General features: G+C 39.7%; 2 protein-coding genes across 4 annotated transcripts; one reads left to right on the plus strand and one right to left on the minus strand.

Moving 5' to 3' along the window:
* The first annotated feature begins 351 nt into the window (after positions 1 to 351).
* LOC105382475 (general transcriptional corepressor trfA) lies at positions 352 to 15,081 on the plus strand. Its single transcript, XM_011552367.3, has 8 exons — positions 352 to 816; positions 1,047 to 1,190; positions 3,404 to 6,574; positions 6,675 to 6,801; positions 11,313 to 11,421; positions 11,557 to 11,637; positions 13,088 to 13,222; positions 13,977 to 15,081. The coding sequence occupies exons 1-8, from the start codon at positions 547 to 549 to the stop codon at positions 14,107 to 14,109; spliced, it is 4,170 nt and encodes a 1,389-aa protein (XP_011550669.3). The 5' UTR covers positions 352 to 546; the 3' UTR covers positions 14,110 to 15,081.
* Positions 15,082 to 16,016: 935 nt separating this feature from the next.
* LOC105382474 lies at positions 16,017 to 24,497 on the minus strand. 3 transcript variants are annotated; one of them, XM_048625993.1, is made up of 21 exons: positions 24,344 to 24,497; positions 24,166 to 24,221; positions 23,552 to 23,759; positions 23,191 to 23,241; positions 23,068 to 23,100; positions 22,939 to 22,987; positions 22,674 to 22,820; positions 22,064 to 22,195; positions 21,701 to 21,780; positions 21,314 to 21,613; positions 21,206 to 21,280; positions 20,986 to 21,107; positions 20,610 to 20,709; positions 20,418 to 20,530; positions 20,027 to 20,212; positions 19,572 to 19,759; positions 19,154 to 19,275; positions 18,689 to 18,791; positions 18,217 to 18,379; positions 17,514 to 17,615; positions 16,017 to 16,147 (listed from the first exon to the last, which is right to left on the minus strand). In XM_048625993.1, the coding sequence occupies exons 1-21, from the start codon at positions 24,345 to 24,347 to the stop codon at positions 16,112 to 16,114; spliced, it is 2,370 nt and encodes a 789-aa protein (XP_048481950.1). In that variant the 5' UTR covers positions 24,348 to 24,497; the 3' UTR covers positions 16,017 to 16,111. The 3 variants fall into 3 exon arrangements, with proteins under 3 accessions (XP_048481950.1, XP_048481948.1, XP_048481949.1); XM_048625991.1 differs by having other exon boundaries at positions 21,206 to 21,613; XM_048625992.1 differs by having other exon boundaries at positions 21,206 to 21,613; positions 22,674 to 22,815; positions 22,937 to 22,987.
* Positions 24,498 to 25,791: the final 1,294 nt, after the last annotated feature.

A 25,791-nucleotide genomic window follows, 5' to 3' on the forward strand; every position in this document is an offset into this window, starting at 1 on the left:
TTTTAATACCTAGTGTTTATAAATTCTATTTAGAGTTGATTTTTTTCAATATTGCAATCCAATATTTATTATTTTTATTGCTTACAAAAATTGTCATGACATAAATTTATAGACTCTATGGTTAACCGGAAGTGAGGGGAAATTATTGTTTTGAATTTATTAAACATAACATCAGACAATAATAAATGCAACATTTTGAACAATTATAATACTAGGTTTAATATAAAAAAGGATTTTAATATGCACATCATTTTAATTGTTAGTGTTTTTTACAAATATTTTTGTTTATTACTACCGGAAGTTATTACGATCTGAGTTTTGCCTTGTCTATGATTAATTTTTGCGTCATGTCATGGCTGGCATGTGCTTGATAACTTTGATAGTAGATTGGGAAAATTGCTTGCTTAAATTACTGCCGTCAAAGTTACATGTTTTGTCAGTTCAACGATATTTTAAAATTCGGTAAAGGTGTTTATTTGGCTGTAACTGCCGATGTAAAATAACTTTCTATAGTGTGAGTGGTCGAAGGGTGTGAGTTTAACTTTCATGAACAAAATGAATGACGGTGATTGGATCTGCGGCGATGCAAATTGTGGAAATATAAATTTTGCTCGCCGGTCGTCTTGTTACCGGTGTAACAAGGATAGGCCGGATGGCGTGAGCAAGAAGAAACTCGGCACTGAGATCGGAAAATCTGCAGCCGAAAAATCGCGGGGTCTGTTCAATGCCGATGATTGGCAATGCAACAAATGTGCTAACGTAAACTGGGCCCGGCGACAAACGTGCAATGTTTGCAACGCGCCCAAGTTCGGTGAAGTATGTAAACAAATTCCATATTATCCGACTTCCAGACAGGTTAAATTTGCACTTTATCCCGCATTGTTTGGATTTCCAAGGTCACTCAGTTGCTTTATGAGGAATTATAAAAATTTATAACAACGGATGAAAATGTCTCTTATTGTGTACAAAACTGGAAAGATCAGAAACCATCTGCCACCATCTCATGTAAAAGTTCTTCAGGAATGAAATGTTGGATAATGTTTTAGGTAGAAGCACGGACGGGGTATGGAGGTGGCTACAATGAACGCGGTGTAGTAGAGTACAGGCGGCGAGAGCAAGAGTCTGATGATGAATATGATGAGTTCGGTCGGAAGAAGCGCAAACGCCGATCGGATGAGCCACCTCTAAAGGTGTGTTGGATTTTGTTTATATTTACTAAATATTTTAGTCTGGTAATGATTTCTTAGCAGGATCATGTCTATTGAATATATTGAGGCTTCAGATAAGTAATTTTAGGTGTGATATAATTAAAGTTAAAAAATAATTGGCATACAATCTGGCCCACGAGGCTTGACACTGAGCATATTAAATGTTTACATACTAGTGATGTAACGAATGTGTATTTTTGGACATTCGCGAATGCGAATGCGAATGCGAATATCTGATATCGACATTCGCGAATGCGAATGCGAATGCGAATATTCAGTTTGTGTTCAAATTTGGCGCCATTTGTATGGTTTGGTGACAGTCTCGTACTGAACGAGGTACGTTTCGTTCTAGGCGCATTCCGAATCAGACTAGCCAATACTAGTCGCATTTTTAAAAAAAAGTAGTTACACAGGTGATAGAAGAAGACATTTCCAGTCGCTTGAACCCTATAATGCATTATCCGAAACTTAACCATTTCTAAGATATTTAATAATCTATATCTGTTTTTTTATTTTTTGCAAAAAAATTAAGCTTAAAAAAATAGTTATATTTCAATAACTTTTTTGGTTGTTTTGCATAAGTAACACCTTCATAAACTAATTTAAAAAATCAAATGTGCAAAATAAGACACAATTCCTCGAAATAGATGAACATTTTAAAAAAATATTCAAAACGTAAAAACAAAGTACTTAGTTAAATTAAAAAAAATTGTGCACTTCAGCTTAAAAACATTGTCATGCTATAAGCTTTCAAATAAGATAATTCAATATCAAATAGAAGGCGGAGAAACGTCATTAGGGGTTTCCATACTAAAGTCAACAGGTCTGAAAACAATCACACTTTTTACCTTTAAATTGGGCTTATAATGTTGTCCGCCTATGCTGGTTGTTTTGGCCGTATCTTTTTGATACCTAAATCGTAAAGTGCACAAAAAAATGTCATATTATGAAATTATTTTTTTATTTCACTTATATTTTTTTACGTTTTGAATATTTTAAAAGATGTTTAACTATTTTGAGGTATTGTGTCTAATTTACGTCAAATAATGCACATTTCATTATTTTAATAAGTTTATTAAGGTGTCACTTACAAAAAATAAAAAATACTTAAATTTTAACCCCCTTATTCATGAAAAAGCTAGTGGACGCTTTAGCTATTGAACTGTTCTGTCACTCTCTGACAGAGAAAATTTGTTATTTTTCAGAGAGGGACAAAATAGTTAAATAGCTAAAGCTTCTTAACTATTTTGTCCCTCTTTACTAACTTTTTTATGAATAAGGGGGTAAATATCTTAGAAATAATTAAGTTTCGGATTATGCATAATAGGGTTCAATCGACTGGAAATGTCTTCCTCTATCACCTCCTGAAAGGATCAGGTCTACTTGCAAAAAACCCTCTACTGTCAAAATACGCTTTTTGTTTGTTAAAAAAGTTTATTTATGTTTAGGGCTTATGGAAACTATTAACTATAATATCTAAAGTTTAATTTCCCAAAGTAAATAAATAACACCAAATGATAAAGTAAGACTGGAAATGTGATTAAGACGGTAACTTGTAATAAAAGGATATAGACGAATGGATTTAGATTTTGTTTACCTAACATTATTTTCAATTTCAGTTTAATACCTAAGTACTGATATTCGCATAACATTCGCACAAAATTTTGCGAATGCGAATATCCAAAAAAATGCGAATATTCGCGAATGCGAATGCGAATGCGAATATTCGTTACATCACTATTACATACACTTCAATGCAGGGAAAAGTCTCAATTTTAGTCACTAGATCTGTAACTCAATATTCACAAGGGCATTTTCCTACCCCTTTTGTGATAATGGTTGTAAGCATACTTATATGTATAATATGATCAGCAATAACTTTATTTACTTTGCATTGTATGAGTTAAGCTCTTGTTGATTTTTGCTTGTGTGAAAGTATTTTTTGTTACAACATGTACATTTTGTTTATATTAAAGCACAAGTATTTTGTACAATACATTGTTGTACATTAATATCAAGATTAAAACATACCATTTTAATATCATAAGGCATATTTTTCATGTTTTTTCACAATTTACATAATCAGCTAAGGCAGCAATTAACAAGGGGATTGCAATGAAGACTTCATAATGTTTACTTTACTATTTTTTGAAGCACATCATTGCTAAAGTGGAGATTATTTTTCCTGCCTTCAGGGTGGTGTCACTGATGGACCATTGCACAAAAATGCGCCGCCTACCCTGCCGTACACAAGTAATAACAGAGAATACTCCAAGGCAGATCCGGAACCAGAGTATGGAGAGTACAAGAACCAGGCCGGCAACAGAGCAAGTGGCAGCCTCAGTGATGGCTCTGTGTGCGAAGTCCCTCTCCTTAATAAGTTTAATTTACGGAAACATCAGCTACAGGCTCATATCATGCAGAAGCATGATAATAAAATCTCTTCTTCACCAAAAACTAATGGGTTTTCATCTCGCAAAAGGCAATACAGCTCAGGTGACAGGGGCTATGAGACTGGATCAAAGAAAATCAAGTATAATGGTTTTGAAATTCCGATAAATCCAGTAATGGAAAACAGTGTTTCATCAAATAATGATTTGAAGGACCAAAGTAGTAATCATCAAAAACCAGTCACTTACACCACTGAGGAGAAAGTCAGAGCTGCAGCATTTGCTTTGGTCTACGGTAACTGTAAAATTAGTAGAGATAAATTTGGGGCATATTTTCATAAAACTGCACCTGATTTTCAAACAATTTTTGGTTGGTCGCGTCAACTGTTGGCTAAAGGCTGCTTGGACGATTCACACCTTCAGCCTCATACGAAAGACTCAAAGAATTCTGAAAGTAATACCAATTTCGAAACAACATTGAAACTTTATAAACCTGCAAAACTTCCAGAAAAGAGTGTGAAACTACTACCCAATCCAGATGAAATACCAATTGATTCTGAGAGTGATGACGATGTTCAATTTGTCTCTGCTAATAAAGTCAAGTTCCCAGTTCGCGAAAGAAGTTTAAGTGTTGAGACATTAGTAATAGATAAGGCAGAGAAAGCTGGATGTTCAGAGGGAGGTCGCTCCCTTGTCCAAAGCGACACGCGGTCCAGCCAGCGCCGCTCGCGCTCTGGCTCCCGCTCCCGCTCCCGCTCTCGCTCTGGCTCCCGCTCCGAAGATACTTCCCATCGTGTCAGCTCGTCTGATTCAGAAATTGAACAAAGAAAACTAACCAAAATTATAGCTCCTTTACCACCAGGTAAACCAAAAAATAAAAAAAAACCAGCTGACACTGATTCAGATTCAGACACTTGCTACAGTGAGGAAACAGATTTCCTTTCGCGACGTTATCGCAAAAACAGGAAACCAAAACCAAAAGTTAACAATAAATGCGTCCCAGAACTACCGAAAGCACCACCGCCAGTTCCTAATAAGATTCAGGAGGTCCAGCCCAAGGGATACTGCACTATGCCCCAGGCAGTGTCACCACTCGTTACAGGACAAATCTACACCAATAATTTACGAAATATGGCGGTGAAGCCCCGGGACAGAGGGCACCGCGCTCCAGACACTGACGGATATGGCAGCGAGTATGTCCCCACCAGTCTCGGTTCCAACAAAAATAACTACCAGGCATTCAAGAACACCGTTATGAAGAAAGGATTCTGGGCAAAAGGAAATGGTAAATCACTTGGAAATAAAGTCGAAATTTTAAGTGACAAACCAATCAACAATAAGGAGTTACAGACGATATTACAGAAAAATGCGAATACTGCTAATAAAGTACCATATGGTTATGTATCTACTAACATACCACTTAATAATGGCAACGCAGGAGCCCCTGTACATAGTTTTCCAGTGGTTATGGAACCAGTGATAAGAACGCAACAAAATTTTACCACTGAAAATGTAAACAACTTTGTGACGACTAAACAATACACAACTTCTGATCCACGATTGACCAGAACAGTTCAGACTGCAAAAGTACCTGAAAAATCATCCAATCAACTGGATATCAAGGTGAACAATAATATAAAGAACAATAACATGGTAGGGACCAATAACACTGTTAAAGCTGTTACACCTGAAAGTAACTCCCGCATCTTCGATATTGTACAGAGCTCTGTAACAAATAAGAGCATCTTAGACATATTTGGAGACAATGAACAAGATCAGAACATAAATAATAGTGAAAGTATGGTGCAGCAAACAGTTGCAAAAACACATGAAACTGAATGGGATGAAGACGATGATGCTCTGTATAAAACAGATGATCCAGATGTCACAGACACTGTATTAAACAGATCTTTAACAGAAGATATGGCGACGCCTGTATCAGAACCTCCAGCGAACGCGCCAAAAGTAATAAACTTCGACGTTGCAATAGCAAGACAAAGGCGAAATGAGTTACTAGATTTACTTAATGATGCAAACCAAATTAGAAACATGGAAAATAACACTTCAACTCCAAAACATCAAACACCCGATAAGTCTCCCGAAAAGAAGAATAGATCATCTAAATCACATCATGGAAGTAAAAATAGACATAATGTAACTGATAACCGACTGCCAGATATTCCAAACAGCATAAGTCATGAAATAGCTCAAATGGCGACATCACCTAGGCACAGCATTGATAAAAGTCAGGAAAGAGTAGAACCATCGACTCCTACCAAGACTAATCATATCCCCGGTCTGAGCGCTACGCCTCCTAACAAAGATAGGGAGATGCATCAGTTGAAACAACAAAATACACCCCCAAAACCAGATAAAGTGCCAACACCTACCACTGTTACTGCTGCCCCTTTGCAAAACTCTCAAGCTTTGCAACAATTAGAATTGTCGAACTTGCTCTCTGGAATAAACACAAACACGTTGCTGTTAGCTATACAAAACTTACAGCAACTCGTTCAGCAGCCTCCTACCACTAATGCCAACACTAATAATAATAATAGCACTGATCAAAACAATGAATCAGACGCTCAAGAGGATGACGATTCCAACGAAGTTGAAGTTGTAGAAACAATCAACCTGACAAACGACGAAGACTGGGAAAAGGAATCTGAGGAAGGCGACATAGAGAGACAGCTGAAGCAGATGGACGGGAACACGGGGGACACCCCTTTTTTAAGTGATATTTTCGACCCGAGTCCCGTTGTGATGCCAAAGAGTCTGACCAACAAGTTGCACATCAACCTCAAAACATCCGAACCCTCCACAGAAGCTAGTGCACCTCAACCCAATGAAAACGCACCCGTTATAGGCAACTTCAAAAGCTTCGCTCTGCCAAAACCGATCATGCTTAATAGGCTCAAACTGAACGCAAAGGCACAGAACAATAAGTCTGGAAAGATTAAGAGGAAAAAGTTGAAGGTTTGTATCAGTTCCTTTGCTTGGTCACGAACAGTGCATCTGTTATTAAATTTGTTTGTTCGTTCGGAGCCGAGTTCTGAGGGTGTGTCTGTTGTTGCAGGGCGAGGCGCGGGCGGGCGCGGGGGAGGGGGAGGGGGACGAGGACGAGGAGTCGGGCGACGAGGCGGACCTGTCCAAGTACGACCTCTGCGGCAGCGAAGATGAGCAAGGCGGCACCTCTAAGCCTGGTAAGCTTTTGCAAATTTTGGTTACCTTGTTTCGTGCATTCTAAATTCATTTGTCTTTCACACGAAGTGTGTTCTTGTAAGTAATCGTTGTCAATGATTTTTTGAACTACTTCTAGTCTGAAAGTCTTTTCCGTACATCAGTGTTTTTCAACCTTTTTCATGATGCGACCCCCCTGGTATTAAAAAATATTTCGCGACCCCCTTGACCCTTTCGGATTTTTATCATGTATGTATGTGTTGTGTATCTTACAGTATTCCCAATATTTATTCCATACGACGTATTTATGGTCTCCATGATTAGGATTAGATTAGTACAAACTTATCGGATTTAAAAAAAAACATTATTTTACAATTACACACATCGGATACGTGTATGACCCAGAATTTATTTTTCGAAATTAGCTTTTTCATTATGATTTTTTAAGCATTTAAATATGTTGAATAAAAGTTTTCAAGGGTGAAATGAAATAAAAACTAAAAAGACAAAATACTTGGCTTTACAAAAAATAAATACTTGTGGTCGTCGTCTTTGAACCAGACAGGAAGGCCTCCCAAGCTACGTTTGCGTATTTGTGGTCTATACTCGAGAACTCGTTTACCCCAACGGTTATCGGTTCTTCGGCAGATATGACCAGCACACCACCACTTCAGCTTTCATATTTTGACAGCTATGTCAGTAATCTTAATCCTCTGACTGACGGAAAACCTCATTTCTGATACGATTTATCAGAGAAACCCCAAGCATAGATCTCTCCATAGCACGCTGAGCGACTTTAAATCGGTGGACTAGTCCTACCGTCAGTGCCCACGTCTCTGCACTATACGTCATCACTGGCAGGACGCACTGGTTACTGAGGGATGGCCAAGGAGAATATGTGCTGGCGAAGTTTCCCGAATGCAGCCCAACCCAGTTGGATGCGCCTTGCAGCTTCCTTGTCGAAGTTGCTTCTGCCTGGCCAAATAGTCTGCCCGAGGTAGACATATTCTTGCACAACTTCGATTGTTGCCTCACCAACGACGACCGGCTCCGGTTCGATGTGAGCATTGTACATGACTTTCGTCTTGTCCAAGTTTATACCCCGAAGCCTACACGTTGGGAAGCAGCATTTAGGCCACTTCCATCATCCGGCTGAGTTCCTGCAGAGATTCTGCCATAATAACGATGTCGTCCGCGAAGCAGAGAGGTGTGACATTTACCCGCCATTTATACATATGCCATGTCCAGCGGCATCGCACAGACTTCTCAACTCCTCGATATAGCTGAGATCTCTGCAACGCTTCCAAAATTGCCCTTGTCTCGATGGAGTTGAAGGCGTTTTTATAGTCCACAAAGGCTAGACACAGTGGCTGATTATACTCTTCGGTCTTCTGTGTAATCTGCCTTACTGTGTGGATGTGGTCTATTGTACTAAAACAGATCCATGTATGGGATAATTTAATGAATAAAAAACAAGCTCAACCATTTAAGAAAAATTTAAGTAAAAGTATTTTTAAGGTAAGAGTCTTTCTTAATAAATGAATACTAAATGGTCTTTATTGTTTTTTACTAAAGTTCCCAGTTTTTTTCGCCCTTTGGCGACCCCCCTACAGAAGCTTCGCGACCCCCCAGGGGGTCGCGACCCACAGGTTGAAAAACACTGCCGTACATGATACTGTAGTTAGTTAGTATTATATTTCTGGCAAACGCTCCATTCTTACATTCTCCATTTACTACATAATTATCATGTTTTACACAATAATCTAATAGTCTTCATACCCCATTTATTTCATCTACTTACGATGTTTTTTTTTTTTTTTTTCCGGTGAGAGTGAACTAAATTTTTATTTTATTTTCTTTATCGGAGAACAAACAGAAGCAAACACATAGTAAGATTTCTATAAATTAAATAAAATTATCTAGGTGAATTTACCTCCTGGGACATTCTCACTAAGAAATCTATTACAAACATGAACTCTATAACATTTTAAAAATAATACAAAAACTTTTTAAAGAAAGAAAAACGATTTTAAACTAACATGCATAAAATATCCCTAGTTATTTACAAGGACTTAGGCTATGATACATAACAAAATTATAAGCCTCGCAAACACTGTATACAAAAACAAAAATAAATGTATATAATACAAATGACAATGGGCAGATTGGGACCACCCTCCAATAGCATTAAGACTAACATCGTTGGATAGGTCTTGTCAATAAGAATAACTTTTGCTATGACAGCTTTGTTGTCACAGTTGTCCGTTCAGAGATATTTGACTTATAAGTTCCGATACTCGTCAGTTCATCTTACTGCTATTGGAGGCTGGACCACCCTCCAATAGCAGTAAGACTAATGTCGTTGGATAGGTCTTGTCAATAGGAATAACCTTTGCTTTGACAGCTTTGTTGTCACAGTTGTCCGTCCAGAGATATTTGACTTATAAATTCCGATAGAGAGTTAATTAAATATTTTCTTGGGAAATAATACACGGTGATTATTTAATTATTTATTATTATAATTACACTATCTACACTATCAGACGACGTAACAGAAGTTACGGGCAGAATACACCTGCACCGCTGCCCTTTTTGTTTTTTATCGTCAGTTATTGTCATCCAATATGCCCAGATCTCGTCTGATAATGTAGATAGTGTAATTATAATTATAAATAATTAAATAATCACCGTGTATTATTTCCCAAGAAAATATTTAATTAACCCCCTATCGGAACTTATAAGTCAAATATCTCTGAACGGACAACTGTGACAACAAAGCTGTCAAAGCAAAAGTTATTCCTATTGACAAGACCTATTCAACGACATTAGTCTTACTGCTATTGGAGGGTGGTCCAGCCTCCAATAGCAGTAAGATGAACTGACGAGTATCGGAACTTATAAGTCAAATATCTCTGAACGGACAACTGTGACAACAAAGCTGTCAAAGCAAAAGTTATTCCTATTGACAAGACCTATCCAACGATGTTAGTCTTATTGCTATTGGAGGGTGGTCCCAGCTCCCATATATTTTTGCCCATCCTCTTTTAATATACTATTCATAATAATATATAGACAACAATCTTATTATACCACCACGGCAATATTAATACTTATAGGTTTTAAAAAAAATAATAATAATAATAAAAATAAAAATGTGTACAATTCATAAAAATTTTACAATCAATAAAAAATTACTCAGATGACGACAGAACATAAAGGACATTTGTTTTGAACTGGTTGCGCGAATTACAGAATAAATCAACCGAGAGCAGGCGTTTGTTATAAGTGTCACAGATGCGTCGCAGAGGCGCGCGAATACCGGCGTTAGATGCGCAAGAAGGGACTGAGAACAACGACTGAGAACGAGTTCGGATAGAGGGGACCCTGAATTTAATCGAGCTCAGTAGATCAGGACAGTTGTATTCTCCCCTGCAAATACAGTACAAAGAAATAGCGTCAGAGAGAATACGACGGTTCTCTAATGTGGGCATATTGTAGAGTTTTAGTAAATTCACATAGGACATCCTGCAGCCTGCCATTCTGTAGTGTAGAGCGCGGAGAAATTTCTTTTGAATCATTTCGATTTGTTTAATATAAACCGCGTATAGAGGATTCCATATAACAGAGGCGTATTCCAAACACGGCCGCACCAATGTTTTATATAAAAGTAAATATGTTGAAGCATTTTTGAAAGGCTTTGCAGAACGAAGAACAAATCCCATCATTTTATATGCTCTACAGGTAATGTTTTCCACATGTTGATCCAGAATTAATTTGTCGTCCAGTAATATTCCGAGATCCCTAATAGAAGTTACTCTGTTGATCAGTTTGCCACCTATATTGTATTGAAAAATAATTTTATTTTTGTTTCTCGTGAAAGAAATTTGCATACATTTTTCATGTGCAAGATGGAGCTTATTATTGAGACAGTATACATAAAAGCGGTCTAGATCTTGTTGGATGAGTTCACAGTCATCTTGGCACGTCACGGTTCTGAAGATCTTAAGGTCATCAGCAAACATCAGGAAGCGGCAGTTATGAAAACATCTTCCCATATCATTAATAAATAAAATATACTGAAGGGGTCCAAGAATAGAGCCCTGAATTACACCGGAGGGTACCGCTGAAATATCAGATTGATATCCGCTAACAGTAATTACTTGAGTTCTGTACTGGAAATAAGATGCGAACCATTTCAGAAGATTACCTCTGATACCACTTAAGGACAGCTTCCTCAATAGCAGTGCATGGTCGACCTTGTCGAAGGCCTTACAAAAGTCTGTATAAATTGCTTCGACTTGCTGTCGCAGATCCATGGAAGAGAAGAGGAAATTTGAGTAGCATAGTAGGTTAGTGGTCGTGGACTTGTTTTTCACGAAACCATGCTGTTCGGGGCTTAAATTTCTTTCCACTAGAGGGTACACCACGTCCTGAACAAGAGATTCAAAGACTTTGGATACGCAAGACTGAACCGATATTGGCCTGCCTGTTTCGAAATAAGATGCTATACATTATCATCATCCAACTTTTTCAGAGAGCGCCGATAAAACAAACGAAAAAGACGATTCTAAAGAAGGAAGCAGCAAAGACGAAACTGAGAACAACGGCAGGCCCAACTCTCCTGATAGTAAAGCTAAGAAACGGTGAGCTTTCATATTTGTCCCCTAGAATTTACTTGCATTTTCTATTGCTCATAAATAAACAAATGAATGCTACATCGGCGTATGATTATGATATTTATTTATAGAACGTTGTGGTTGATATTCGGTTGTCCGCAGGTCCCGCAGTTCGTCGTCGTCGTCGAGCTCGTCCAGCAGCTCCAGTTCTAGTCAAAGCTCCACCAAGTCGCCGAAAAACAAGTGAGTTATAAAATATATATATTAATATATATTTTTCATACCTTTACATTGCTTATTGTGCACAGTAAATGCTCAGGAATAGTCTCTGATCCGCTCTTCATGAGCCATTGGGACATATGAGGCCTCTTGACAACGGATAAAGTCCCGATTTTTCTGGCGGTCAACCGGGCCGACGCGCACTTTTCAATAGGTTACTCGCGTCTGCAAGTCTTAGGGGCCGTCCATTAATCACGTGAGGTCGTTTTTTAGGGTTCCGTAGCCAAAATGGCAAAAACGGAACCCTTATAGTTTCGTCATGTCCGTCTGTCCATCTGTCCGTCTGTCACAGCCGATTTACTCGGAAACTATAAGTACTACAGTGATGAAATTTGATGGGAATATGTGTTGTATGAACCGCTACAAAAATATGACACTAAATAGTAAAAAAAAGAATTGGGGGTGGGGCCCCCCATACATGTAACTGAGGGATGAAATTTTTTTTTTCGATGTACATACCCGTGTGGGGTATCAATGGAAAGGTCTTTTAAAATGATATAAAGTTTTCTAAAAAACATTTTTCTTAAAGTGAACGGTTTTTGAGATATCAGCTCTCAAAGTCGTAAAAAGTATGTCCCCCCCCCTCTATTTTTATAACTACGGGGTATAAAATTCTAAAAAAAATAGAGGTGATGCATGCTAATTAACTCTTTCAACGATTTTTGGTTTGATCAAAGTATCTCTTATAGTTTTTGAGATAGGTTGATTTAACTGTAAACGGAACCCTTTGTGCGCGAGCCCGACTCGCACTTGGCCGGTTTCTCATTTTTTGACCCCCCCCTCCCCCCTGGTGATATTTGGTGAGGTTTGGGACCAACCCCCCCTTCCCCCCCCCCCCTGGATCACGTGTATTTTTTTGGAAGTCTATGTAAAGGCAATTTTTGACTAGAAAAAAAATAGGTCATACTACAAATTGTTAAAATTTTTGCGCCGTCCAAAATATCGGTTCAGAAATACCTATTTTTTGACAAAAAATTAATACACGTGATGTCTAACGAGAACCCCCCCCTCCCCCCTCGTGATGTTTCGTGAGGTTTTCAGTACCCCCTCCCCCCCCCCTTTGAGCCTCACGTGATTAATGGACGGCCCCTTATATCCCGCACGAGTTTAGATCAGACTCATCACTGTCGCTTTACATGGTCACCCGGCAGCATCATTACTTAGCATAAAATAAATAAGTTATCCACATCACCCTAACTAATATTATAAATGCGAAAGTAACTGTGTCTGTCTGTTACTCTTTCACGCCTAAACTACTGAACGGATTTGAATGAAATTTTGGTATACATATGGTCTAGACCCTGGGAAAGAACATAGGCTACTTTTTATCCCGGAATTCCCACGGGAAAACTTTTTAAGGCGAAGCGAAGCTCGCGGGAACAGCTAGTAATATATAACGTTTCTCACACTACAGATTCGACGACTTCAACCTGAACAGCGAGCGCGAGGGTTCGCCGAGGGGGCGGCGCTCGCGCTCGCGCTCGCCCGCCGCGCGCTCCGCCTCCGCGCCGCGCCGCAAGTCGCGGGACAGCCGCTCTGACAGCTCCAAGTGAGTTTCCCATAGCTCATAGTCAATATAGAAGCACGCAGTTGACCGCCGACTGTGTTATCGAGTTTGCCGAGTGTACTAATAATAATGTCCTCCTAGTCGAATTTCGACCACGGCGACCAATCTCATTTGAGATCAGCCATGTACGCAGGAGAAGATTATAGTGCTCAAGTGTGTGCGCAGTACAGAGGAGCACTCTCTGTTCCATCACTCTCATAACCCAATGGGACGGATTAACCAACACGACTGGAGAGAGCTAGGCACAGGACCGACTGCTTTACATGCCCATCCGACAGCATGGATCGTTTCACTGTTTCGGACATCAGGTGATCAGCCTTCTATGTCCTAACCAAACTTGGAACCACAATTTAGAAATACAAATTGATGGTCCCACCCGGGACCTCTGGGTTGTGAAGCGAAGCTTCTACGACTAGACCACAGAGGCAGTACCGAGTGTACACTAACTAATTGTACGTAATTTGCAACGTTACGCTTACGGGCGCTTATTAATATGCGAACAGTTAGCCTACTGGGTACGCTTGTCGGTGGCAAACGCTTGAGTTGGATCATCAGAGTTTATAGCAGACTGCCCAGAGGGTGCGCCGGACGTTTAAGCCACAGTTCATTAAGTCACTCGCCTAAGCTCATTTCATCGGCCCTGACTCCAGTAGGCTACATTCTCAACATATCCCACCTCTTCAGTATTATACTTCATTGGGTAAACAACTTTTACCCTATTTCCCCTCATTTCCAGAGGTCGCGAGACCACGTCGCGCGACAAGGAGCGGTCCCGCGACCGCGAGCGCCGCGACAAGTCGCGCGGCGAGCGACGCGACAAGCACTATAGAGACAACAACTACTACGGCGCTAGAGGTAGACATCGCTAGAAGCGATGTCTGATAGGTAGGTATGCACCTGAAAAAATATGTATTATTTTTTACATCGAATTGAATGTATATTTATGTATGTCTGTAAATTGTATGGACTGGACTTACTTTCGTTTGAAGAAATTGAATTTCTTACCCAATCTTAATTATTCGCTATCGTTTGCTCTATGGACAAAAATCCCATTAGAGAGAAACCAGGATTTCTCCGACCTGAGCGTTTTGTTTTTATTTTTTTATGGCCACATTATTATTTCGCTGTCATCTATTCCTTCTAATTTCATAATTCGGTATGTTAAGTAATTTTATGGTGATTGTTTTTATAATTTTAAATTGAAGTATGTTGGAATTTGAGACACTAATTTGAATATTTTTTATTTTACTGCTCTCGTTAATTTAATAAAAAATAATTAAAGATCGGCTCTTCGACGATTTTATGACGTCATTCGCTACCATGCAGCCGCTGACGACATCAAGATCGTAACTCTGTGAATATTTACACTTTAGATTGACAGAAGTGACATTTAACAATTGAACATTTTTATTCTCTTTGGTTGAAACTTTAACCTTGCGCAGCGTCTTGAAGGACAAATTATATTTTCATTTTTGATAAAATAATCGGAATCCTTGAATATTTTATATTTTTAAGAATGAGACACTTATTAAGATGATAATATCGCGAAACGGTTTTGGAATTAGCATAAAAAAAATTTACTTAACATACCGAATTATATACATCTATACGAAATATCAGCTTGATATCTTTAATCGTTTCTGAGAAAAAGGATGGTGACAAACAGACGGAAAACAGTGATCCTATAAGGGTTCCTTTTTTCACCAAAGCGCAAAAGAACCATAATTCAAAATATTTAAAAATATAATATAGAAAATTGTCCGGATACAACTGATGTTCAGACTCGTATTGAAAAAAGTACCCAGCTAAAAAAGGTTTGTGATCTCTGACATATTAAAAATTTATAACTGTCAGAATTCTTTCGGATTAAAAATTAGAATATAGTTACTTTCATACGATTTTGACGGAATCAAAAGTAACAATCTGTCAAAATCGTATGAATGTAACCACCAGTTATGGATAGATAAAAAAATTGAGTTATAGAAACTGGCAGTTGGCCATAAAACCATTGACAAAAGAATAAAGAGAGGACATGCCATATCAACGAAAAAAATGCGCTTACCTAAACTTTGGTGTCAATTAAAATGGCGGCTTTTTTCTTGAAAAATGAAAACAAACAAATTGTTTGACAGCTGAAGTACCTTGTGTTTGGATGTCAATCTTGGTCAATCAACATGGCGACCGATCGCAATGTTGTAATTTTAGGCAAAGACAAAACTACTGTTGTCCTTTTTTACGTACGATAACACCAATAAGTTAAAAACAGACGACGATATATTTTTAAGTACCGATTTTTATGCCAAGTCCTCTTTATTCTTTTGTCAATGCATAAAACATTAAAAACAAAACGCTCAAGTCGGAGATATCCTGGTTCTAGTTCTAGAATTAAGCGCGTGACAGACTTAATAAAGTCTGAGACGGGCTTTAAAGTTAGTTAAGTAATGCATTTATAAGTATGTCGTGTGTTCGAATGTCAAACTTAAATTAAGTAGTATGCGTCTCTCAGTCAGAAATATTGAAAAGACCTGAGTGCTTTTCGTGGTATGTGATAAAAATAGTTTGTAGTCATGTAAATAATACAGTTAGCACATAATCCTAATTTTACGTCCTTTATATAAGTGGTTTTGGTTTTCAGACCACAAAATCGTAAAATTAGTGACTCGAACTTGTTGAATTTCACTGTAATTCTGAAAATTTCATGGTTTTACATAGTGACTAGTAACAAATATTGTTAAGCTCGCATGGTATTTGGTTATCTGCCAATAAAATGATAAAATATAGCAAATGCTCTTTATTTACTATTATAGTCCATATTTTTATTATTAGGTTACATTTTTCATTCATTCACAGACATGTCTGTGCTCTCTGTCATCACTTCTCACTCTTTTCTTCAAGGCAGCGGCAATCCTAAAATCGTAAAACATATTTAAATTTCTACCTTTCCGGGTGGTTAGGTCTGAATGTCGAAATGTACTGATCTACACAACGTAAGAAAGAAAGAAAGAAAAAGATTTGTCTCAATAAGACATATTAACGTAACGTAACACGTACGTACTTCAAAAGAACTTGTCCCGAAATGACTGATTTCTTTAGGTCTTCATGATTATGTCGGAAATGAAACTGTCACATGTATGTACAGTCAGTGTAAGAGCACCGTGCCGTGTACTCTTAAGGTGCGTACGGATTGCGCGTACCCGGTTTACGCGTAGTTGGCAAACACTGCGAACGCGTACATTGGATACGCGTACAGCTCCTGTACGGACCGCCGCGAACTTGTACGCGAGGTCAATCGATCCAGAGCTCTCCGCGAGCCCCAGTCATTATTGAAACTCGAAGAACTCGCGTGTTTATTCATTTTGCCGTCCAAATATAGCGTACCCGGCCGCGTGCGTCCGATGATACGAGCGCGAGTTGGCTCGCGCGGTACGCGTATCCCATAAGTGAACGCGTAGCTGCAGGTATGGACTAGGGTACGCGTAAACTGAGTACGCGTACCAGGGTACGCGCAATCCGTACGCACCTTTAAAATACATGCCGTCGTCTATTAGCACCAATGATATTTCGCCCCTTTTTTAATTTATACATAAATCTCACCGTGTTTGTGCGACATACGTGCATAGGGGATGCCAACCCTCGACAGCATTATTCGTAGGATGCTTATCATTTCCGCAGGTGAGTATGAGGAATTCTCGTATTTAAGAGATTATGTAACTGAATGTACCTTTTATGTTAGGATTTACGAATTTCAGACATTTAGGGTGGGTTGCACCATTTAACTTTAACTATTACAAACGTCAAATCCCTTGACGAGAGAGATCAATCTTCAAGAGATTTGACGTTTGTAATACTTAAAGTTAAATGGTGCAACCCACCCTAAATCATGAAGACCTAAAGAAAATTCAGTCATTTCGGGAAAACTTTATTTTGAAATGCGTACATTATGTAAGTAGATCAGTACATTTCGACATTCAGACATAGCCACCCGGAAATATTTCTACAAAGCTACGGAGCAGCCGTACATTGAATTCATGAAGTCCAGTTAGAGTTAGCTGCTTTGAGTTAGGCCTTCTCCACTACACTCTATGCTCAGCCTTCCTCATCCATCCCCTACTGGTTAGCGTCCGCCAAGTCACCAGGCGAGTTCTTCACCTTAAACTCAAATTCGGGTCATCACTAGTAACGACATGATGCTGACATGGTAACCGGGCCATGGTCTGAAGATTCTGAGTAACTGCGCAAGTATATGAATGTAGGTAGGTAAAAGATAACTTACGTCTCCAGAAATAGAAGTTCTTTCTTGTTTCTTGCTCGTGCGTGGGGTGCAAGGCTCATCCGGACCTGCCTTTACGTTCTCGCTTGTCGTCACGCGGTAAAACTGAATAAAATAATAGGAAAAGGAAATATTATAAGAAGTCACCACCACAAATCCAACTTTTTTTGCCACAACCACACACACCGTTGCACATATCCATATACACACACGTAGGTAGCTACGTACTTGTGAACATTTTAACACCTTTCTTTTTACGCTTTAAAAATCAACACATGTATTTATTTGGGGGGGGAGCAACAACACCATCTATTGGCCACCTTCCCATCATCGCCAGCGGCCAGCGCCGTGGTGAGCGGCAGCACGTCGGGCCCTTACTGCGCGAGGAAGTGGCCGGTGGGGGCCGCAGTAGCTGCAGGGACTGACGCTAGATGGCGTCACTGAGAGCTTCCGACTCCGAAATACCTACAGACAGTGCCACGCGTGCAATAGCATACGCATGGATTTACAGTTTAAGCCATTTGCACTAGTGCCGCAGCAGGCCTAGTCGTATCAATATCGAACTGGCTTAATGGCCATAACCCATACCAAAACGACGCTATCTGAGTTTGTATTCTGACACTACAGCGTCCTGAAGGCTGTATTTTGCCTTTTCTAGCCTATTTTTGAGACAGGTCCTTAGATTCCTTAATGGAAATGCTACTACCTTCCCATCATCGCCAGCGGCCAGCGCCGTGGTGAGCGGCAGCACGTCGGGCCCCCACTGCGCGAGGAAGTGGCCGGTGCGCGCCACGCGCTGCGCCGCCGTCGTCACCGTGTGCGAGCCCCCGCAGTAGCGGCTGCAGAGGTGCTTGTCTGAGACGGCTGACCTGGAGGATTGAGGTGGGTTTTTGTGAAGTTGGAAGTGGGTTGGATACGTTGTCGTTGACGGACTAAGGTCTAAAAAAGAAAGATCTAGCTGTAGATAGGTGTAAATGAGGTAAAAATTGACCCAATGGAAGTCCAGGAGCGGAGATTTTATGCAATAGGTAGTATAGGTCGACTTTTACCTTCCACTTACATCGTCCGCTGCCTATCCCAAATTTTGGACCGGTTACCTGATTGGAATAGGAATAAATATGACTTCAAAAGGGGCAACGCTGGATTAGAATATGAACATAAGCGAATTAAGCGATCACCTCGCCCTAAGAGGTTTGACTTGCGTCATTTGTTTGCCAATGTGTTCCCAGTCACGCATGTTCCGCTGCTGCACCGGACACGCCTGCTGCTTGCGGATGGCATCTGTGAAGACATGTTTTCTAATTTGATGTTTTTTTGTTATTATAATTTTGAAATCATCAGCCTGTAGCTGTCTACTGTTGGACGTAGGCCTCTCCCAAAGCACGCCACTGGATGCGATCCAGCTTAGATCGATATAGCTTTCCGATGGAAAACTTCAAATGCACCCAGTTAAAACCTGAAGCTCGGCCGCGTTGCGTACAATAGTTCATTCAATATTCGAATTGGATTCTAATCGACAAGTTTATGTTACGATGATTGTGTTATTTAATTTGCCTCTACTGAACACTGAAGTACAAACATTTTTTCCATACAAGATCCACATACAGCCTTTAATATTTTTTCATGGTACTCAATAAACAAACCTAGTTCGTAGGTGAGATACGGTTTCATAGACATGGTGGGCTGCGCGGCGCGGGGCGCGGGCGGCGGGGGCGGCTCCACCGACATCACCGCCTCCGCGTCACAGGATATACACTTCACGTCCCTGGAGACATCAGACATGACACAATTTAGGTCACAGTACATATAAGCGTACAGATAAACGGATCGCCTTTTTTCTGGTAACCAGGTGTTGGCGAGCTCGCGCTCTGCTGTGGCCTTTTATCGGAGGACTCTTTGACGAATGACGAAATTTCTTAAGTTTAAGTATCCTGTCATCCAGACAGATACAGTCACTTGATATAAATTGCATTATCACAATTACCAGACGTTAATAATCGTTCACCGTTAGACATAGGGTCAAAGAGTGCAGTTTGCCTCTGGCTAAAAATACAATCATACCTCAACAATTTCCTCTTAGTACCAGCGGCTTCGACCTCGCGCTTCAATGCGGCAATCTTCTTCAAGTTCTCCTGCAGTTGCCTCAGCTTGGAGTTGAAGAACTCCTTCACAGGACACAGCTCCAGCTTGTCCAGCTTTGTCTCGATCTCGCGTTGGATGTCGTCCAGTGCTTGTTGCCAGAGGGACTCCTGTTTGAACATTAAATTAATGGTTCAATCCATTTGCTTTTGTTCTGTGGGTTCAGTCATAAGCAGTTCTGCAGATTAGTTGGATTCCTTGACTTCACGCAAAATTTACTCATTATCGGTTGCCTTAGCAGTTACATAATATCTTCCAGCTTCATGGATGGAAGATCATAATATAATATCGCGCAAACCGGACTGATGGTCAAAAATGATAGGTAATTAGGTACCTTTTTACCATGTCCAACATATTGATAAGGTGGGAAGTCCAACCTGCATATTAAGTTTTTCAAGAGTATTCTCCAGTCCCTTAGCCAGGTCGTCGCAGGCCGTCTCAAACTGGTCCCTGGAGACCTTCCTCGTCAGCATCTGCAGGTCCACCTTGTCAGCCATCGCCTCGATCACGTCCTCGCGGTCCATCTTTGTCACTTTCAGCAGCTCGATTTGTTCTAGAAGGGTCTGTAGGTAGGTGAGTGAAGAGGTTAAAGAATGCATGGCCATCTAGATTCAAGGTAATGATAGTCACTTTCACTCAAAATCACTCCGATCCAGAACTCCGACTGATATAAGATCGGTATCTATCTACAAGTTGGATAAATGTTACATTGAACGAATGAATATTTGCGGTATTGGGTGGGCAAGGGTCAAGTGTGCAGTAGCTTACATTAATATTTCGTTCCCTTTCAGTCTTTTCGGCTGCCAGTTGCTGTGCACTTGCGCTCAAGTCATGGAGCTGGCTTTGCAGGTTATTTACTGTATCAAATACTTCTGATATTTCTGAAATTGTATAATCATCATAATAGTTAACAACTGCTAATTAATTAATTGCAGGCCCTTTCTATTTCAGAGTACTTACTTTCCAAATTATCTTTTATTTCACTTTCAGAAGGATCTTTTTCTGGTTGGTCATGCACTTTTTTGAGAAGGTCTACCATTTGATCATCCAATGATTGGATCTGAAATGAATCCATGCATTTTGTTAAAACTGCGGGTAATAGTCAGGGTAGTAGTGTAACTCAGGGGATCGCACACTTTTTATGCTGCTGTTTTTTCCATTATTAGAATAAAACATGGTGTCTCACTGTATGAACCTAGCTTTTGCGAATTTATTTATTTATTTAATGGTGGCCTTTAGACCATAGTAAGGTAGGAGGTAATGCTGTTGAGGACACTAGAATCTATCTGCGGGTCCTTCAGCTTACAATTATACACAGTTTATAAAAATGACTTGCCTTTTCCGTAATAATGCATTCATACTTGTGCACGTCTTGGCAGCAATCCTTCATCATGTTCTCCAGCTCGTTCATACGAGACGTAAGTGTCACGCATAGGTTTCCCAACGTCAATTGTTTGGCTGTTGGGAAACATATTTACGTAATTTTTCCTTAGTTAGTCAATAGCACGCATAGAAAAATATTCTGATCTATGATCAATAAAAAGGGAATAACTTACGTCCCACTGGAGTCATTATCATCTCGCTAGGGCTGGTAAGCGGCGCAGCCGAGGGCGTTCCACCCGCAGGCAGGCCTGCAGCCGAGGGCGTCCCACCCGCAGGCAGGCCTGCAGCCGTAGACTGACCTCCAGCAGCAGTGAACTGACTTCCAGGTGCAACGCCTGCTACTGACACACATCTTGTCGAATCTTTGCAATCTTCAGATGCCCTTTGTTGTTCTGAAGGCATTCTGGCATGAGGGTATTCCCCTGTGCCTGGATACGTGACGGATGTGCGGTGTTCTTGGGAAGTTGTGTACCGCAGGGAAGTTCTGTGTGCGTCTGTGTCTGGACCGCTAGCACCACAAGTTCTAGATCGGTCGGCAGAGCCGCCTTGCCTTCCTCCGTCTAAGAGGCCTGCTGTCCCGCCTGTGGGATATTAAATCTTTCTGTAGTTACAAACAGTATGGGTGAAACATCGCATGTATGCACTTAAACAAGACATGTCGAACACACCTCTAAGTTCCATCATAGCGGCATTGAACATAGCAGCTAGGTCGTTGAGGCGATCCTCAAGATCCCCATAGTTTTTGCATCTAGAACCGTAACACATAATTAGTTTACTACTATAGTGTGTCCTTACCTATTTGTCGATCTCTTATCAGAATACCTCGGAGGCCTACTGAACAATTCTCATTCTTAATGATAGGTAATATCTCGTAGATTTTATACTTAGCAAGCTCCTTTAGAGCTGAAGGGATAGCACTCATTTAGGACGTGATAAAGGTGCTCCGTCGCGTTCACTCTTAAAGCTGCGCGATGTGAGTGAGCGCGATGCAAAACTTATGTCACGTCTTAAATGCGCCCCGTGGTACTAGCCCTGGTGTTGCACTGATAAGGTCTTGGATCAAGGAGCTGAGTTTGGCGAGGCCTTCCTCTGCGGCTTCCAAGCGAGATGACACGTTCAGAGTGCTCCACATATCCGTGATCGCCTTCATGTTTGTCTGAGATCTGCCAACAAGAACAAGATAAGTACCTTTATTCAATAAACTTTATTATATCCTCATATACTCATTTCATGGTTATCTATGCCTATCAGTTTTAGTACTTTTAGTAAATATGACTAACTTGTTGTATAGGTAATATTTTATAAATAAAAAAAAAAACACACACACACACGCACTCACGCCTTGTACTAATGTACTCCCTTGCGGGGTAGGCAGAGGTGCATTGCTGCACCCACTTTTCGCCAGAGTGTTATGTTAGTCCCAATGTAATAGGGGGCGGGCCTATTGCCATTTTACGGGCACATCCAAGACCTGAGAACAAATATCTGTGTTTAAACAAATATCTGCCCCAGCCGGGAATCGAACCCAGGACCATCGGCTCAGTAGTCAGGGTCACTAACCACTACGCCATTCGGTCGTCTATTCATCATAAATCTATTTCCATAAAAAAGTCTAGTGCTTAGTTATATCAGAGATGGTACCTGACTTCCTCCAACATATCTTCGTTCTTGGGCATGCTGCCATACACTCGGTTGTTCAGGTCGTTGACCTTGGCCTCTAGCAGGTTGAACTTGCTGACTGTGACCAGTGACAACTTCTCACCAGAGGGCGTTTGTCCTGCAACTTTTGCGACGAGGTTAATATAAAATAGCAGCGGTTGAAATAAATCTATGTATACGTATCTGTCCCAAAAGTAAACGTCATGTCTTGGAGGGCTGATACTAAGTATACAGGAGATTGATACCTAGTGAGCTTTTCGTTCTTCCATCTGCCGGTTGTGAAGAAATAACGGCCTCTGTTAATCATAAATTATACATATTAGTTGAATGTTTACTGTTTAGTCATTAAGTGGGATTATTACCTCTAATAACTTACTTGTACCCAATTCTCCCTTACGGACTCGTTCAACTGTAATGAAAATTATAATTGGATACTTATTTATTTTATTATGCATAATTAGCGAGTGGTTAGCAATTTGTGAAATATGATTATACTTGCCGACTAATATCGTGTCGTCCTCCAATGGGCCTCCAGGACGTTTAGCTCCAACTAAAATTTACATTAAAACCATTTAACATTTCGTAGTCTGACTTCCGTAATAATTTCTGATGAAGGCTAATAGGGCCAATCGTGATCTCCTCGGGCAGTGACATACGGCAGCATTTATAGATTGGACAGTCTGGCATAATACCAGAGATCCTGGAATTTCGCTCAAAGCATAATATTTGGCGATATAAGTCATTTAACTGGCTCCTAAGCTAATATTCAATTGGAACCCAAATGTCCAGCCGTGGATTGTTGACTGAAGACTATTATCTACACACTTGAAACTCTCAAGGACTTCCTCAAAACCACAAACCAATCTCATCCTTCTTAGTGATCTCGCCTGGCGCCTTATCCGTGTCATATGTATACTCCTTGATGTTGATGGTCTTGGAGTTCTCCTTCATTGCTGTGGGAATGTTGGCAGCACTGCCGCGCAGCTCTACCCCCTTGCTGAGCACCCCGAGCTGCTGCGCCAGACAGTGCAGCACGGCTTGCAGCATGTTGAAGTCCACTACACCGTTCTGGGAGGATGAAAGAGTTAACAGAAAGGACATTAATGAAAAAAAAACTGCTGAAGAATAACTAACTAATAACTTCAGGTAAAATATTCTGAGAAGACAGGAACATTATTTCTTGACGTTCGTTTGAAGCACTGAAAAACTATGCAATCGTCGGTTAAATTTGATTGAATCGAGATTATGCTCATGCGTTATTGAGTTAAAACTGATACAACAGTTTTCGTTGAGCAATTCAATATATATCGATCTCATATAGGTGTGAATGGTGTGAGCTATGCGACATGTTAAACTCATTTGTGTTAAATTAACTTTCGAGTTTCTTTATAATTAAAAAAGGTTTTTCTAAGGAACACGTTGCCATTGTTGCTGATGATGATGATTTAGTAGGTTAAATATTTAAGTAACTTGCCTCGGGTGTACCTATCGATAGGTCTATCATTTCACCGATGTTTGAGAAGGCCGCCGCTGAAAGTAATATTAATATTTTTATAAATATGTCATTAACTACTATTATGTAATTTTTTATTATACAATATTTTATTAGCATGTTACAGTTTATTTTGTCGGAAAAAGTTATAATAACTCACACATTGTGAAAGTTATTGATTGAATTCCGCAAACACAAAAATATAAATTAGATATTAGTCATTAAATATATTTAGTAGCAAGTAAATTGTACATTCTTAAAAATATTTATGTTATCGGATCCGGTATAGCTTGACAAGTTCACACAAATTAATATTTATCCATAGACTAATATTGTTTATATTGTTTGTACCTCAGACCAGAGTATTTATCTGTCAGCGTATTGACACTTGAAGTCATCTCTTGAAGTGTTAAAATTCAATGAACTTTTTTCATACTTTTTTGCTCTCTATCCGTCTTCTTAGAACTACGAAGGAATGTAAGAAACTTCTTTCCCCTATGCATAGTCTTTTTTCTACGCTTCGATAGGTACCGAGGCTTAGGGCAAGGGCCGAGGCAAGGGGACCTTGCCCGAGAGAAGTACTTATGTTTCTTGCCCTTGCCCCTCGCCTACATACAGTGAAACTATTAAGTCCTGAAATTAATGTTTGAGGAACTAAAATTTTCAGGAGCCTGGCACCATTAGAAAAGAAACATAAAAGTCATAACAATTGTTTATGTCAATAGGCGGTTGGCTGTTTTTTTGAATTTTCTTATTAATTATAAGGATAATCTAGATAAAAGCAACAATTTACGCTTGGTTGCAATTAGGAAGATGAAGGAAAATATTCGTAGTCAGGCTAGTGAAGTTATTTATCGAGTTTTAATACAATGTTTAGCGGAACATCAAGCTGGACACATTTTGTCGAATTTTGGAGGATGTTTACGCTCGTACAGCGTCTATGACGGGTATGTATAGCATTGTACAAATTGTAATAACTCATTTTTTATTAGTACCAACGCTTCATTTATCGATAAACCTAGGTTTAGAGCCCAAGTCGAACATTGTTTACATACCACTGATTGTAGGTTTCATCTGGTTTCAGTTGAGTCAAACCTTAACATTTTGATACTTGAAGATATATGTTTGTTAAGAGAAATTGATATCTTTACTATGTGTGCCTTTGGTCAACATATCCAGTTTTTTTTATTCACTTGTAATAACGTTATCTAAATAAATATTAATTGGTTTCACTATTAGCCTTCATATTAACACCTTCTAGCTTGTATAAGAGCTTTTTTGTGGATGGTAAGTTGTTTTTAAAATACATAAATAGGTAGGAAGTTAACAGGCAAAATTTCAAGTATCAAAGTCAGTTATGTTTCGCTATATAGGGTTGCTACATGAAAGATAGCAGTGCCCTCATTTAATTTCAGGACTTTATAGTTTCACTATAACATCAAGTTGGAAGCTACCAAAAGTGCAGCTGGTACAAATACCTTTTTTTTTAATCTCGTTTATTTATAGAGGCTTTATTCTCATATGAGAATATGTCAGCCTCATACAAATACCTCATTATCTACTTCTTCATGTTGGTGACAAACACTAGATCTGGACTAGCGTTTGTCA

Source organism: Plutella xylostella, chromosome 15 (assembly GCF_932276165.1).
Source record: "Plutella xylostella chromosome 15, ilPluXylo3.1, whole genome shotgun sequence".
NCBI classification, from domain to species: domain Eukaryota; kingdom Metazoa; phylum Arthropoda; class Insecta; order Lepidoptera; family Plutellidae; genus Plutella; species Plutella xylostella.